This window comes from Globicephala melas, chromosome 8, assembly GCF_963455315.2.
Source record: "Globicephala melas chromosome 8, mGloMel1.2, whole genome shotgun sequence".
Lineage (NCBI taxonomy): Eukaryota > Metazoa > Chordata > Mammalia > Artiodactyla > Delphinidae > Globicephala > Globicephala melas.
The window spans coordinates 92,949,444-92,965,431 of NC_083321.1; the positions used below are offsets into that span (position 1 = coordinate 92,949,444).

At 45.7% G+C, this 15,988-nt stretch overlaps 1 protein-coding gene across 7 annotated transcripts in view; it reads left to right on the forward strand.

Moving 5' to 3' along the window:
* Positions 1–1,737: 1,737 nt before the first annotated feature.
* LOC115842644 (centrosomal protein of 164 kDa) overlaps positions 1,738–15,988 on the forward strand; it is a 71,346-nt gene continuing 57,095 nt past the window's right edge. For all 7 annotated transcript variants that reach the window (XM_060304099.1, XM_060304107.1, XM_060304102.1 and 4 more), the window contains exons 1-4: positions 1,738–1,866; positions 5,094–5,216; positions 8,623–8,725; positions 11,710–11,821. In XM_060304099.1, the coding sequence (XP_060160082.1) occupies positions 8,644–8,725; positions 11,710–11,821 (194 nt within the window). In that variant the 5' untranslated portion in view covers positions 1,738–1,866; positions 5,094–5,216; positions 8,623–8,643. The remainder of the gene's footprint in view (positions 1,867–5,093; positions 5,217–8,622; positions 8,726–11,709; positions 11,822–15,988) is intronic.

Sequence of the window (15,988 nt, forward strand, 5' to 3'; positions counted from 1 at the left end):
ACTGGTGTGTCATTTTTGTTATTTTCCCCCCAAAGACTTGCTTTCTTAATTATGTTTGCCTAAGGGCATTTAAAAATTAGTTTGCATTTCTAAGTACAAGTCTATAGGGAAACCTGATAAAATGTAAATTGCTTATCTGTGTGGAGTAACCTCATTAATCCCATAGTAACCCTTATTTTATTAGCTCTCCACATTAGAGAGCAAGGGACCTGAGGAACATGGCAATTAATGTCAACCAGGTTGATTGCAAGTTTTCGGACAGGGGGACAAAATCTGCAAATGGTTTTATGAACCTTGATTTTGTGCAAGGTCTGTGGTGGATGAACTGGTGAGCTCTCAGTGTCCTTCCCGTTCTGCTCCCTTGGCTCCTCTGTGAGACTTTTAAGGTGTGTGGAGAGGAAGGGGGAGCAATGATTTGTCATCTGCAGGCAGAAAAAAGGAAGTACAGGCAGAACTGCCACAGAAGAGACTTGACGTTAAACATGAATACATTCTGGATGTCTGCTTTGGGATCCACGGGAACAGCAGTCTGAGTTCCTCCTCCTGGGATCAGGCCCTCAGTGGTGCTGGGACTAGTTTCAGGACTTAGCAGGAGCCAGACGCGTCCCCACCATGGAGCCTGCCAGGAGCTGCTCCAGGGCTCCATCCTCCTCGCCAAACGACTAACTTTCTTCACTTTTCTGCTCCCCAGTTTTCCCATTAATTTAATGGCCAGAGCTGTCTTTGCCGCTCTTAACTTCTGGAGGTTGAGGACGTGTAAGAGAAAGGAAGATTTGCCCTCGTGGAAACAAAACTAAAGCCTTTTAAATTATATTAGTAGTAACCCTTCTGCCAGGCAGGGTTTGTGGAGGGGCTACACACTGTCATTTTTTCCTTCTTAAATAGACTGTTGGAAAGAGTTATGACAGGGCTTCCCTGGTGGCGGCGCAGTGGTTATGAATCCGCCTGTCAATGCAGGGAGCACGGGTTCGAGCCCTCGTCCGGGAAGATCCGACACGCCGCAGAGCAACTAAGCCCGTGTGCCACAACTACCGAGCCTACGCTCTAGAGCCTGCGAGCCACAACTACTGAAGCCTGCGCGCCTAGAGCCCGTGCTCCACAACGAGAGAAGCTACCGCAATGAGAAGCCCGCGCACGGCAAAAAAGAGTGGCCTCCCGCGCTCAGCAACTAGAGAAAGCCCGCGTGCAGCTGCGAAGAACCAGTGCAGCCCAAAATTGAATAAATAAATAAATTAAAAAAAGAAATAGTTATGACAGATATTATTATACCCTTCTTGCCTGAGCTCTGCCCTCCGGTAAAAAAGATGGACAGTGGTCTCTTAACTCCTAAGCGGGTACTAACTGATTTAGTCATAGTAAATGGGAGTCTTTCTTTTATTAAAGCCTCGGTGGGTTGATTATTGAGCATCATTATATTATTCACCTGATGTTAATCACGCTACTAAAAACGATGACCAAAAGATTGCCTTAGGTAAGTCACGTTACTGTCGATACTCTGAATGATCCTTTCCTGCCCGGGAAGAAATTCCCCTCATAGCTAAATTCTCTCTCTCTTTTAACCCCTTGCGGAGCCCCATCAACTATACTGGACTACCTCTCCCATCATGCAATGGGAAACGTACACATCGCCTCCGTGATCCGACGGGAACTTTAACCAATCCGATGACAGGGCTCTCATTCGGCGACCTTTTGACTCTGAGTAGAGGCGGGACTCTCAGTTGCTAGGTTCTTACCCTTTCCGGAAGTGGTTATTGGCGGCTGCAGGGCAACACCCCGGCGTCCCTGGAAGCTGGGAACCAGGGTGGTGCTGGGGAAGCTGCGCAGAGCCGGGAGCTAGCGCCCCGGGCCTCCCGGGGTGGGGGACAGGTGAGAACCCCCTGGAGGGAGGGTTGGGTGGCTAGGAAGGGAGGGAAGCGGGAAAGTCGAGGCACGCTCGTGTGCCACCGAGCGGGATGTGCATGAGTGTGGGCGGGAACTGAAGGAAGAAGTGAAGATGGAGCGGCCAGATCACTGCGCCTCTATCCAAAATCTGAGTGGCGGAAGGGCCTGGGCTGGAGTGCTGGCGGGGCAGTGAGAGCGGGCACTGGGCCACGAGTGTGAGCTGGCAGGGGCGCTCGTTTATTTGTCCTGTTCGGATTTAGTGTGTAAGGCCGGTCTTCTGAACCCTGCTTGAACATTTCTCTCGTGGGGAAGCTTCCCTCCGTGTTCGAGTCGGGGTTGGCCCAACCTTTTGCTGTCTTATGGCCAGCTGGGGAAGTTAGTAAGTTTTTTGTTTTCATTTTTTCCTTTCCTTGCATTGATTCAAAAATCTACCTTCTCCTTGTGGAACCGCGCTCCTCACTTGCCTTCCACGACTCCTCTCTCTCTGGGGTTTCCTAACCCAGCCCCCTTCATCAGCCTTTGCAAGCCCTTACTTTCTGTTCACTACACTCCATCTCTGAGCGGCTTCACCCAGAGTTTCAGTTACCATCTATTTAACGGTTACTCCCCAAACTGTGGCTCCCGCCAGACCTCTTTTCTTGAGTCTTGAGCTCCGACTTGCTTACTGATCATCCCAACTGAATGTCGCCCCATCCTTCCCGGTCCCCCAGATCTGCTCCTCCTTTGTAGTTCCTGTCTCAGTGAAGGACTTAACCCATTCACTCAGTCAGCCATGTCTGCACTTGGAATTCATTCATCTATTATAATATATGCAGCAACATTTGTTGGCCGTTCCCTGTATCTAGGCAGTATGCTAGGTGGGGCTATCGGGCAAGGCATAGAAGTGAACTGATAATCACAATATACTGCTTTAAGTGCTCTGATTGTTCTCCTGCCTCTCCCTTACTTGCTGCAGACATCAAGTACTGTTCTTTTGCCTCATAATACACCTGGAATCTGGCCCTTCCTTTCCATTCTCACAGCCACTGACTTAGTTCATAATTTCTTGCTTTTTTTTTTTTTTTGGCCACCATGGGGATCTTAGTTCCCCAACTGGGGATCGAACCAGTGCCCACTTCATTGGAAGCACAGAGTCTTAACCACTGGACTGCCAGGGAAGTCCCTAGTTCATAATTTCTTGCCTGTGTTTTCAGGATACCTTTCTAACTGGTCCCTCCGCGTCTTTTCTTGCCCTCCTCCAATTAGTTCTTACACAGCTGTCAGAATCATCTTTCTAAACTACAGATCTGATCAGGCCAGCCTCCTTTGTGAAGTCTTGTGATGGTTGCTCATCATGTCAGGATACAGCCTCAGTCCTCCCAAGCCTTTTATTATGTGCTCCTTGCCTTCTTCCATTGTAGATCTCTCTCTTGCCATTGTCCCTTGTGCGCTGGTCACGTCAGAGTGGTTAAGAGCTCAGGGCTTTGGAGTCAGATAGATGTGGGTGCATGCACGTTCTGCTGTGCCATTTACTAGCTGTGAAACCTTGGGCAAGTTTAAAAAACTTTTTGAAACTTGCTGAGCCTCAGTTTTCTCTTTTGAAAAATGGGGATAATTTCTACTTAGCAGAGAGGATGAGGTGTGATGATGTATATATAGCATTAGTACAGTTCTTGGAACATAGGAAGCGTTCAGTGAATATAAGCTTTTGTTGTCATCATTAATTCTCTGCACCTGCCGTATACGCTCTTCTGCCTCTTTGCCTTTGTGTAAGCTGTGTCTTCTGCCTTAAATAACCTTACTCCCTTATCCTGGTGAACTCCTGCTTATCCTTCAAGAGCCATCTCCATGGTCCTCTACTCTGCAGTGCTTTTCCTGATCTTCCAAAGTAGGGTTAATTGCTCTTCCTTTGTGTCCTGTCGTATTTTCGGATACTTCCCTTAATGCACTTAACATACTATATCATCATGTATTTACATATTTGGCTTCACAACTAGGTTGAGCTGGAGCATTACCAGGTTTGTGGCTGTGACAGCACAGTGCCTGACCCATGGTAGGTGTTCAGTAAATGGTTATTGGATGTCTGAATGGCCTTAACTTATATTCCCTGGTACTAGCTTTGTCCTCTACAACAATGTAGACTAAGCCCTTTAAATAAGTGAATGGTAATAATAACAACTAACATTTATTGAGGTCTTACTGTGTTTTGAGTATTTTACATGTATTGAGGCATTTAATCCTCACAACCCTTTTAGATAGACATTGTTATTATCCCCATTTTATAGATGAGGAAACTGAGGCAACTTGCCCAGCTGGTAAGTGGCAGAGCTGGGATTCAAAGCCAAGAATGTTCCCAAACCTGTGCTCATTACCACGGCATAATCAACTCTAATGTCTTCCACGTTCTCCTCAGTGCCTTCTCCAGTAAATCTTTTCTTTTCTGGTGGTGAACTTTCTTTATAATTGTTCAAGCAGGGTGAAAGAAATAAATATGCAGGGAACCCTAAGTATGCATATAGGTGTGTATGCTCTGTGAGTACGCAGGTGTGCAAAACTTTTTGGCTGTGCCTGTCAAATTAGACCACATTCACAGTAAGGTAACCATAATGTCGAGAGACTGGGAACCAGTGGCATGTATTGAAGGGAAGGGAGCTGGGAAGACCTGGCTTGGAGTAGTGGTGCCTTGGGTGCCCTTTGTGGGTCCAGAGGGTGGAACAGGGCAAATGGGAGGAAGTTTCTTAGACATAGATTTTTGGCTTACTAAGAGAAAGAGCTTTTCATAGTTAAGGATGATCTAACTGTGGAGTTGGCAGTAACATCAGTAATATTGCTAAATTTATTTAACATGTTTTGTGTACCAGGGACTGTGCTAGGCCCTGTACAGGTATATATTATCTCATTTCACCTTCAAACAACCTTTTGATGTAGATTATCATGATTGTTTGAATTAAGCGCATGAGGTTATTGAGACTTAGAGAGGTGAAGTACCTTGCCTAAGTTCACACAGCTGGTAAATGCAGAAGGAGGCAGAGGCATGACCCTCAGAAGCCTGTGGCTTAACAGGAGAGGTGGAACACATTCTCATAAAAAAGGTAATACTGAGAAAAATATGCCTATGAACAAAGGAAAACTGTGTCCTTTGTCCCGAGGTAGTTATAAGTAGACAGGAGAGGCCGAGGTTGGCCAGGGAGGGCTTCCTGGAGAAGGTGTATGAGACGTTCCTTTTTTGCTAGATTCTGGGATTGGCAGGAGATGGATGAGGACAGTTGGGTGGTCCTTGCCCACAACTCCGTGGCTCACAGTGAGGGTCAGGCCTGGCGGCAAGCACATCTCCTCAGGTTTCATCTGATCTACCGGTAAGTGCTGCATGGTGTTCCACGTTGACGGTTCTGAAGCCATGTCTAGGGTGCCAAGGTTGACAGTGATGTCCCTCACGGTCTCAGGCTTAGAGGGAAATGTTAGGACGTGTGCCGTGTGTTACCTGAAGCTGATCTCAGGGCTGCTTTCTTAGATGTCTCATCTTACCCCCACTCACCCAGGTTATCATCACCTCTCATCTAGATTGGCTCGTGGTTTCCTACCTAATCTCTCTGCAGCCACTCTGATTTTCTTCTTTTCCAATCTGGCCTCCATTCCTGTCTGTATTTCCAGTGGCTGCCTGAGTCATCTTTTCAAAATATGTATCTGGAAAAACCCTTTCCTGATTTCCAGCTCTCTTATTATAAAAGCCAAGTTCTCCACATGGTCCGGCTTCCACCCACCTGCCCAGCATCATCTCCGACTATGCTTCTTCTTGCTTAGTGTTCTTAGCTGTTGAAGGGCCTTTGCACGTGCTGCTGCTTTTGTTAGAACATCTTTTCCTCCTCTTTTTGCCTGGTGAATACCTCCTCATTCTTCACTTCTCGGCACAGGCTTCATCCAAGTCAGGCTCTTTTCCTTCAGAGCTCTTACCTCATTTAAAATTATACACTTATCTGTGACTGATTGGTTTGTCTCCCTCCCTCACTAGACTAGCCCCTGGGGAGTAGCAGCTGAATCTGTTTTTAATCACCATTGCATCTCTAGCGCCCAGCAGCAAATAAATACTTCTCGAATGAGTAAATGATCTCTAGTAGCCATTGAACAAATGTGGTTTCTCTTCCACCACCTTCCTTATTCCTGCAATTCCTGCCCTTTTGGCCCTGTCCTTGCCTATATCTTTCCTGAAGCCAGGCAAGGAAAGAAGGTAGACTATAGCCCACCCGTATTTTAATTTTTTTCTGGCAGGTTTGTTTGACATTTGAGTAATCCAGGAATTTAGACTTTCCACATTCTTCCTGACCTTTAAATAGTTAAACATAGATGGTTTAGTAAATGGCTAATTAGGCATTTTGCCGGGAGGACAGAGATTTTACCTGCCCCCTGCTTTCTGGAGATGGGATGTATCTAGGGATAGGTAACATTTTTCAAATGCAGAATTTCTCGAATTCTCTGAGATGGTTGGTACAATGCCTTGTATAGGTCACTGCCTGTTGAATTGAATAACGTACAGCCTGATGTTCAGGCCATTGCGCTTCCTACCTCCCCAGAGATCCTCTCCCTTTTTCTTTCCCTCTCCTCCCTAACTCAAAGGATGAAAGATTCCGAGGGCTCCTTAAACCTCCAGGCTGTGGCCACATCTCCTGCACTGGTTCTTGGTCCTTTTCTGCTTCGCTTTTTCCGCGTCTGGCCCTAGTCATCTCTGACTGTATGTGTGGAGGCTCAAGCATTATGTCCGCAGGTGTTATAGGTTCTTAGGGGAGGAAGAAGATTCCCACTTAGGCTTAAGTACTGCAGGGAAGAATGCTTCTTTAGCCTTTCTTCCTGAGGCACAAAGGCGCTGCTTGGAGGCGTCGTGGTGGGAATGAGAGGGTGCAGAGCCTGGCTCCCGTGGGTCCAGTGACTGACAAACGGAACCATCTTTTGTGAGCCCTAAGGCAAGACACCTCCCTTGCTCATCTGTCGGCTGCCAGAGTGCAGACAGGGCCACGGGAATGGTCCCTCAGAGATCCTTTGCGTTTATCAGGGGCCCCTCTCCAGGGATCTTGGAACAGATTCAGAGTCACCAGATCTTGCCGTTTTCTGAGCACTCATTACAGGCTGCATCCCAACCTTCTTTTTGACGATGAGGTCTTTTTTTTTTTTTTGCCTTGCCCCAAGGCACGTGGGATCTTAGTTCCCGGACCAGGGATCGAACCCATGCCCCCTGTATTGGAAGTGTGGAGTCTTAACCACTGGACCGCCAGGGAAGTCCTGATGATGAGGTCTTTCTGCTCACTTCCTCTGCTATGAGGGCTGTGTCCTGCTTGCTGCCCCAGGTGGAACTGTGACAGTGTCTGAAGAGGTGGCTACAGGAGAGGTCAGGACCTGCTCCTCCAGGCTCCCTTCGGTCACACCGGTGTGGCTGCCACCGCCCGGTTAGGGAGGCATTCTGAAGGGCTGTCCGTGGCAGCCACTTTACAGGGTGACTTGTCCCTGTGTCATCGGGCTTCAGCGTGGGAGCTGCTGTAGGGGAGGGGTGCTGTGACCTGGGGTCCTGAGGTCGTAGGAGTAGGGATGCGAAGGAAGGAGCAATTCTAGAACCGTGCCAGCTTGTCAGTTGAAGAAGGTGGCACCGCCCCGTCCCTGGGGCTAGGAATCTTGGATTCAGGTTGGATTCCTTTCCAGTCTTCCGCCCGCCCCCCCCCATTCCTGGTCCTATTAAACCTAACATCACAGCATCCCTTGTGTCTGTCCCTTCTTCTCCATTCCCACTGCTTCTGCCCTAGTTTAAGCCCTCATCATCTTTCCCGGGGACTGTAGCCTCCTCAGTGGTTTTCCTGATGCCAGTCTCTCATTTCTCCAATCCGGCCAGGCCACTCCTGCCAAAGTTCTCATCCCCAAAAAAGGCCACTCTGTGTCACTTTCTTCCACCAAAGCCCGCAGTGGCTCCTCTCTGCTGCAGGGCAGAGTTGAGGCCCTTCAGCGTCATCCACTGAGATCACCGTGACCAGACCCAGGCCTGGCTTCCACCCCGGCCCCGGCCATGTGCGCTGGCATCGGCTCCCCAGACCACCTTGCCTGACATGCTGTTCCCTCTGCCTGGGATTCCTCTCTCCGCTGTCAGAATTCTTGTCAGCCATTGGTACCCAGCTCCTTGACAAAGCCTTCCTTCATCCCCGCAGTGGGAGTATGTTACTTCTGTGTTAGTACTCCCAGAGCAGGATGTGTTTTTCCCTTCTGCCTTCTACTACTGTTGAAGCTGTGTACGCTGCCTTGCGAGACTGTAAGCTCTCTGAGGGCATTGTTCAAGGTAAACAGGGACATGCAAACAGGGCTGTGTGTTGGGACAGCGTGACTGCACCTGGGGTACATTGGTATATGGGTATGTGTGTGCTGCTAGTTATTGTGGTGTCTCACTAGGGTTTTCTAGCAGGGGTCCTAGACTGTTAGTTCTTACTCCTATTTGGGGGGGGGGGTAGAGTATGAAGTCAAACCTTTGAGACATTTGGGTTTCCAGGTCGTTTGTGGTCCACAAGAGTATTCAGCAGGGCTTTGGGGGGAGATGTGTCTAAGAACTTTCCAGGGTGCAGAGGCTATAAGGCCTGAGTTCTGAGCCATTGGTCCCACCCTCCGCTCTCCCTGGCTCAGTTGGCCTGCAGGGGCTGGTCTGGCCCAGGTGCTCCATGACCCAGCCCCACCTTTTCCCCTTCTAAGCTGGGGCACTGATTTTCTCTTTGGGTGGGTGGGGTCTCTGGGATCTAGGTGTTCGAGCCCAAACCAGTCATGGCCGGAAGACCCATCCGCATAGGAGACCAGCTTGTTCTGGAGGAAGATTATGATGAGACCTACATGCCCAGTGAGCAAGGTAAGAGGCCTGGGTGTATTTGTAATAGTTCTTTGAGGGCAGTTTTCATGGTTTATTTTTGTTCTTCTGATGCAAAGTATGGTACATGCACGGGGTTGCTCAGTGTATTTGGGTTAGATCAGGGGTTGGCAAACTGTAGCCCACGGGCCTAACTTGGCCTGTTGCTTGCTTTTGTAGCTGAAGTTTTATTAGATAACAGCCATGCTTATTTATGTCTTGTTTATGGCTTCTTTCATGCTATAGGAGCAGTAGTATTGAGTAGTTGTGACAGAGACCATACAACCCACAAAACCTAAAATATTTACTGTCTGGCCCTTTACAGAAAAAGTTTGGTGACCTTGGGTCAGATCAATGATTAACTTTAAATGAAAATATAGTGGAGGATATCATGAAATACAGTATATCCTGAGGCCAGGGGAAACCCAATTTCTTAAGAACAAACTAAAGCTGCGTGTTTTTTTTTAAAAAAAATAATAACATTATTAATAACAATAATAACAAAATTTATTGAGTGCTACTGTGTGCCAGTCTCTCTACTAAGAACTTTTCATGTGTTTCCTTTTCAACCCTCACAGCAACTCTGTGAGTTAGATACTATTATTATCCCCATTTTACAGATGAGGAAACCAAGGCACAGGAAGGTTAAGTAACTTCCCTGTAGTCACACAGTTTACTAATCGGGACAGCTAGGATCCACACCTAGGTATTCTAGCTCCAGGGCCTACACTTTGAAGCACCATGCTATTTTGGGGCAGTGAAGATTTCTTTGAATTTCTCATGAGTTGCGGACCTGGACACACACATTTTGCTTATAGTTCAGGTGGTTTGCAAGCCAGTTTTGGGGAAGAACTCTTGCATCTGTAGGAGTCCGTGGATCCCACATTAGGATAGGATAGGATTTGTTATAACATAGAATTTTTGTTTGTTTGCCGTGTAGAAATTTTTAATCTCTGTGTTAAATTTATCAGTCTGTTCTCATATGGCCCCTGAATTTTGTATCATAGTTAGAAAAGCTTCCCTGCTCTCATGTTGTCCTCAGGTTTGTCCCCACACTGTTCGTGGCATAGCTCATCTTTCACCCACTGGTTGAGTGCCGCCTGTGTGTTTTGGGGTTTACTTTTTCTTCTGTTCCATGGGGCTGTCTGTTCAAACGCCGGAACTGTGCTCTTAACTACTGAGGCTCAGTAATAAATTCTAGTATCTAGTAAGGCTGAAATACCCTCATTCCTCTTCTTTTTTCAAAGTTTTCTTGGTTACCTTATCTGCTTTATCTCCCCATGAACTTTAGAAACACCCTGTCTTTTTCTGGGAAGGGCTGTGTATTGGGGAACTGTTGGTATTTTAGAGAAAATTGTGTTTAATTTATGAATGAGCCTGCGGAGGATTGACATCTCTATGCAGTTAAGTTATGCATCCAGGTCAACCTGGAGGTTCCTATCAAAGAACATCTATTCCTTTCCGTTTGTGTCTTTTTTCTGTTCTTCAGGGGTGACTTAAAAATTTTCTTCATTTTGGTTTTGCACATTTCTTGCTCAGTTTATTTCTTAAAGATTTTATTCTTTTTGGTTTGCTATTATAAACGGGGTCTAACTTTTTCTAAGGCTATTTATAAAAAACTCTCTTCTGCTCAGTCATGTGTAGACGTCCTAAGCTCGAGCCCCCATTTTCTCTTCCTGGACTTGCAGCAGCTTCCTAATCAGCCTCCTGCTTCTACTCTTGCCCTTCTCCAGTCTGTGCTCCACTTAGCACCAGAGTGATCTTATAGTGTAAAGCAGATCATATCGGGGCTCTGCTTTTCATAATCTTCCGTATAATCTTCCATTATGCTCAGCATAACGCCCTTAGTGGGATGTGCAGGGCTGTGCATGACTCGGCCCTGCCACCCAGCCAGGCTCACCCAGTGCCTCTCTCTCCCTCCCTCTGCTAGGCACATGGTCTTTCTGACGGTCCCCAGACAGGCCAGGCTGCCACATGTCACAGGCCCTTTGAACCTGCTCTTCTGCCTGAGTCCTCTTTCCTCAGTGCTCTGCGTAGCTGGCTCCTTTGTTTCCTCCAGGATTTAGTTAAGTGTCCCATTCTGAGAGGTTTTCTGACCACCCTTTGTAAAAGACTGCCCCTCCACCTTGACAAACTCTGTCTCATACCTCACTCACTTCCTTCATTACATTTATCAGAAGCCTTAATTCCTTGCATATTTATCTGTTGATGTCATTACTGGCTGTTTCTTCTACCAGCATGTAAGCTCCATAAGGACAGAGGGCATTTCTCTCCTAGTCATGGCACATGGTGACTGGCACATAGGAGGCACTCAAACAATACGTGTGAAATTAATGAACACGTTAGTCCTTGGCTAACCAAATTTTGGCCGGTCCTTTTTGCCTTTCCTAGTCCCCAGGTATGTCATCTTCCAAAGTCCTCCACTGAGATGACCCATAAAGGATATGGTAAAGGGTAGAGGTGAACAGCCAGGTGAAGAGATACATAGGGTGAGGTCCGAGAGGGTCCCAAGTGCAGGAACTTCTGTCCCAGTGGAGCTGGGATGTGCCACCCTCCTTGCACGCGGAAGTGCCGGAAGCTTTCTGAACCCCAGAGTTTAGGGATTTTTATGGAGGCTTCGTCGTGCACGTATGATCGCTTATTAACTCATTTTCCAGCCCCTCTCCAGAGAATGAGGGGAGAGGCTGAAAGTTCCAAGCTTCTAATCATGGCTTGGTCTTTCTGGTGGCCAGGCCCCATCCAGGAGCCCACCCAGAGTCGCCTCATTGAGACAGAAGACTCTCCTGTCACTCAGGAAATTCCAAGGGCTTTAGGAACTCTGTGTCAGGAACTGGGACCAAAGACCAAACGTTAATAGGAATGGGGGCAGAGACCAATATATAGCTCTCTTATTATCTCCCAAGACTGACTGATTCTTCCTTCTTTGTATCCACCCTCCTCCCACCCCCACCTCTCTTACCTTCCCACCCTCCTACCCCTCCTTGCAGAAATTCTTGAATTTGCCAAAGAGATTGGTATTGATCCCATAGAAGAACCAGAGCTGATGTGGCTGGCACGGGAGGGCATTGTGGCCCCACTGCCTGGGGAGTGGAAACCATGGTGAGTCAGCACGGGCGCCGCCTTCTGGCTTGGCCTTTGAGGCGGAGGGGGGCTGACACTGGAGATCAGCTTTAACCGGCCACCTTTCGAAGCCTGTCCTGCAATGGGCCGTCCCTCTGCTGGGCCGCCTGACGCTTTGGGCCTGAGCCCAGGCCGCCGTGATGGTCCCTGGAGGGGCTCAGCAGGGATACCCAGGGTCCCAGGCTCTAAGCTGCCGCCCTGCGTCAGCATCCGTTTTGGACACACGGAGGAGGCGTCATTGTTATCCTTTGCAGACTGAGATGGAGAGTGACAATACTGGGGCCTCCTCAGTGTGTCCAGAGTGGACGCTGGTGCTGGAGAGGTTTGAGTGAGGCTACACAGACTGGCAGCGGCTTCCGTCTCCTTTGACAGCCCAGCCCTGAATTTGTGTGACTTGTGCACGAATGGGTTCCTATTTCCAGTTTCAGTTGGCACTCTGAACTGTGAGAGCAGACCCTCGCTCAGCTTATCTCAGGGGATCAGAGGTTGATGGTGAGGAAACAGACTGGCCGAGGTGGGGCGGCCACCGCCTTCCCCCCGATCCTCCCCATGCCAGGACTCCCACTCCTGGGGGCACTGCTCTGTCCTTACCACCTGCACGGAGCTCTCTCCAGGTGGCCTTCTTATGGTCGGTGCCCCGAGTTTACTTCCTACCGTAGCGTGGGATTTCTTGTTTCTCCCAAACTAGCCCCCAGATATCTTGGGGTGGGGGGGTCGTCTTTTCTGCTGGGATTGTGCAATTTTGTGTACAAGTTATAATTATCCTGTTCTTCCCTGAACCACTTAATGCGTTGGCCATACCTCAAAATGACTGCAGTCGTAGCTTTACTTATCCCCGCCGCAGGGTCCTAATCCTTCCAGCTTCTCCTCGCATGCTGGGCTCCCTGTTCTCTGAATCTTTTTAGCCGCCTTTCCTTGGACCTTCTCCAGGTCATGACATCTTTCTTCTACTAAAGCCATCAGCACTGCACCCAGTATTGCAGGTGCTGAGGACTCGCGGTTGTGTTTATAGGAAACGTTTGTAGGATAGTGGTTTCTGTTTGGTTTCCAACATCCACCCTGATAGCCACATTTGCCTTATCATTAATCTCTTTATTCTTTTTTCTTTATGTTTTTTAAATCTGTATATATCTGTGCTGTTCTGCTTTTGGATACATTTTCTAATTAAAAACCACATGAGAAATGTAATCAGAATAATACCTTAATGTGCACATAATAAATAAATGGCTGCAGTGATGTAAAAAGGAAAAAGGGTGATGGAAGGAAGGAACTGTCATCGTCTGTGGCCCAGCTGTGGGCCAGGGTCATGCCAGCGGCCCTCAGGTACCTGCTGGTGGTAGTTAACACTACCTCATCCGGTAAGGAGAGCATGAACTATTTCTCACTTTTTAAAGTAAGTCATTGAAAGTTATGTATATGTGTCTTCTTTCATCCTTACTCCCAGTCCCATGAGTAATTGCTGTTAGTTGGGGAATTCCTTCGAAGTCTGGATTCTCTCTTCTCTTCCTTTAATATGTTTGTCTACCTTTACACCAATACTGTACTGTCTTTTTTTTTTTTTGCAGGTAGAAAAAAATCACAAATTTATTACATACATACATAGACATATATAAAAATACAGGCAGATACAAACAGAGATCTTACAGCTTTGCTTCTAAATTTTAGCCATGAGACAGGAATGATAATGCAAAACTCACTAGTTAAAGAACAGTTGGATACAAATTGTGTTTCTGGTGAATGGTATTAGTTAAGGTGAATTGCTCAGATGGCTTAAACTTTTTACTAATATCTGCGTAAGAGATTTTAAGGTTTTTCATAGGCCAAGTTTTTAAAATACGCTTTCCTTTTTTTTTCCTACTTCTTTTTTTTGTCTTTATACTTTTAATTGGTATTTTTGAATAACATAATTTAAGTTTTAATGATGTCCAGTTTCTCGACTTTTCAAATATGATTAATGCTTTGTGTCCTGTTTAAGAAATGTTTGCCTATTCCAAAGTCATGAAGATATTCTGTGTCTCGTTTTTTTTTCCCCCCACAACTCACACACACACACTGTATTTTATTTTTACAAGAGATAAATAAACTGACACCAAGCATTGTACATGGATGACCACAACAAAAGCAACAATGATTGCAATTACCAAACACGAAACACACTCATACTATGTCATAATATTGACATTCAGTCCAGGAATCCTCCACTGTAACAGCTCCTTTACTTTGCAGTGAAAATTGATTTGTATATTTTTTGCCTCTGAGTCCTTGTGGGATTTTGTTTTTTTATTCAAACAGAAAGTCACAAAAATTATAATCATCCTCATCAGTTCACTCAGTCCCATGTAATTAATTTTTTTTTCATCTTGATCTTTTGTTAGCACTTTTATGAATTCATCAGTTTTCCATTAGAGTTCTGAAAATGCTTACTCATTCAGTTCAGCAGTATAGTCACTTATCAGAAACCTGTACTTGTCAGAGTCTTTTCCATGAATTCCTTGAAGATGAAACCCTTTTATAGGAACATTGTTGCGAAAGCATCAGAGTACACCCAGAACTGTCTGTAAATGACAAAAGACTTAAAAATGACCACGTTTAAAGATTTGACGAAAGTTCATAATAATGCAATTGACAAGGAAATTTAGTTACTTCTGAGATATACATTTTAAAGTAATAATTAGAATTATGACTTATAACATTATACCAGAACATATAAGATTTTTAGAAATTTCATGTAATGTCTGAAACATTTATATTAACGTATTTCCATACAGATAACCCAAAGAAAGTTTAGTTTTAGTTGTTTTTTTGTTTGTTTTTTTATACTGCTGGTTCTTATTAGTCATCAGTTTTATACACATCAGTGTATACGTGTCAATCCCAATTGCCCAATTCATCACACTACCATCCCCACCCCACCGTGGTTTTCCCCCCTTGGTGTCCATATGTTTGTTCTCTACATCTGTGTCTCAACTTCTGCCCTGCAAACTGGTTCATCTGTACCATTTTTCTAGGTTCCACATACATGCGTTAATATACGATATTTGTTTTTCTCTTTCTGACTTACTTCACTCTGTATGACAGTCTCTGGATCCATCCACATCTTGATGAATGACTCAATTTCGTTCCTTTTTATGGCTGAGTAATATTCCATTGTATATATGTACCACAACTTCTTTATCCATTCGTCTGTCGATGGGCATTTAGGTTGCTTCCATGACCTGGCTATTGTAAACAGTGCTGCAATGAACATTGGGGTGCATGTGTCTTTTTGAATTATGGTTTTCTCTGGGTATATGCCCAGTAGTGGGATTGCTGGGTCATATGGTAATTCTATTTTTAGTTTTTTAAGGAACCTCCATACTGTTCTCCATAGTAGCTGTATCAATTTACATTCCCACCAGCAGTGCAGGAGGGTTCCCTTTTCTCCACACCCTCTCCAGCACTTGTTGTTTGTAGATTTTTCTCCTGACACCCATTCTAACTGGTGTGAGGTGATACCTCATTGTAGTTTTGATTTGCATTTCTCTAATAATTAGTGATGTTGAGCAGCTTTTCATGTGCTTCTTGGCCATCTGTATGTCTCCTTTGGAGAAATGTCTATTTAGGTCTTCTGCCCATTTTTGGATTGGGTTGTTTGTTTCTTTAATATTGAGCTGCATGAGCTGTTTATATATTTTGGAGATTGATCCTTTGTCCGTTGATTTGTTTGCGAATATTTTCTCCCATTCTGAGGGTTGTCTCTTCATCTTGTTTATGGTTTCCTTTGCTGTGCAAAAGCTTTAGAGTTTCATTAGATCCCATTTGTTTATTTTTGTTTTTATTTCCATTACTCTAGGAAGTGGATCAAAAAAGATCTTGCTGTGATTTATGTCAGAGTGTTTTTCCTATGCTTTCCTCTAAGAGTTTTATAGTGTCCGGTCGTACATTTAGGTCTCAAATCCATTTTGAGTTTATTTTTCTGTATGGTGTTAGGGAGTGTTCTAATTTCATTCTTTTACATGTAGCTGTCCAGTTGTCTCAGCACCGCTTATTGAAGAGACTGTCTTTTCTCCATTGTATATCTTTGCCTCCTTTGTCAGAGATTAGTTGACCATAGGTGCATGGGTTTATCTCTGGGCTTTCTATCCTGTTCCATTGATCTGTGTTTCT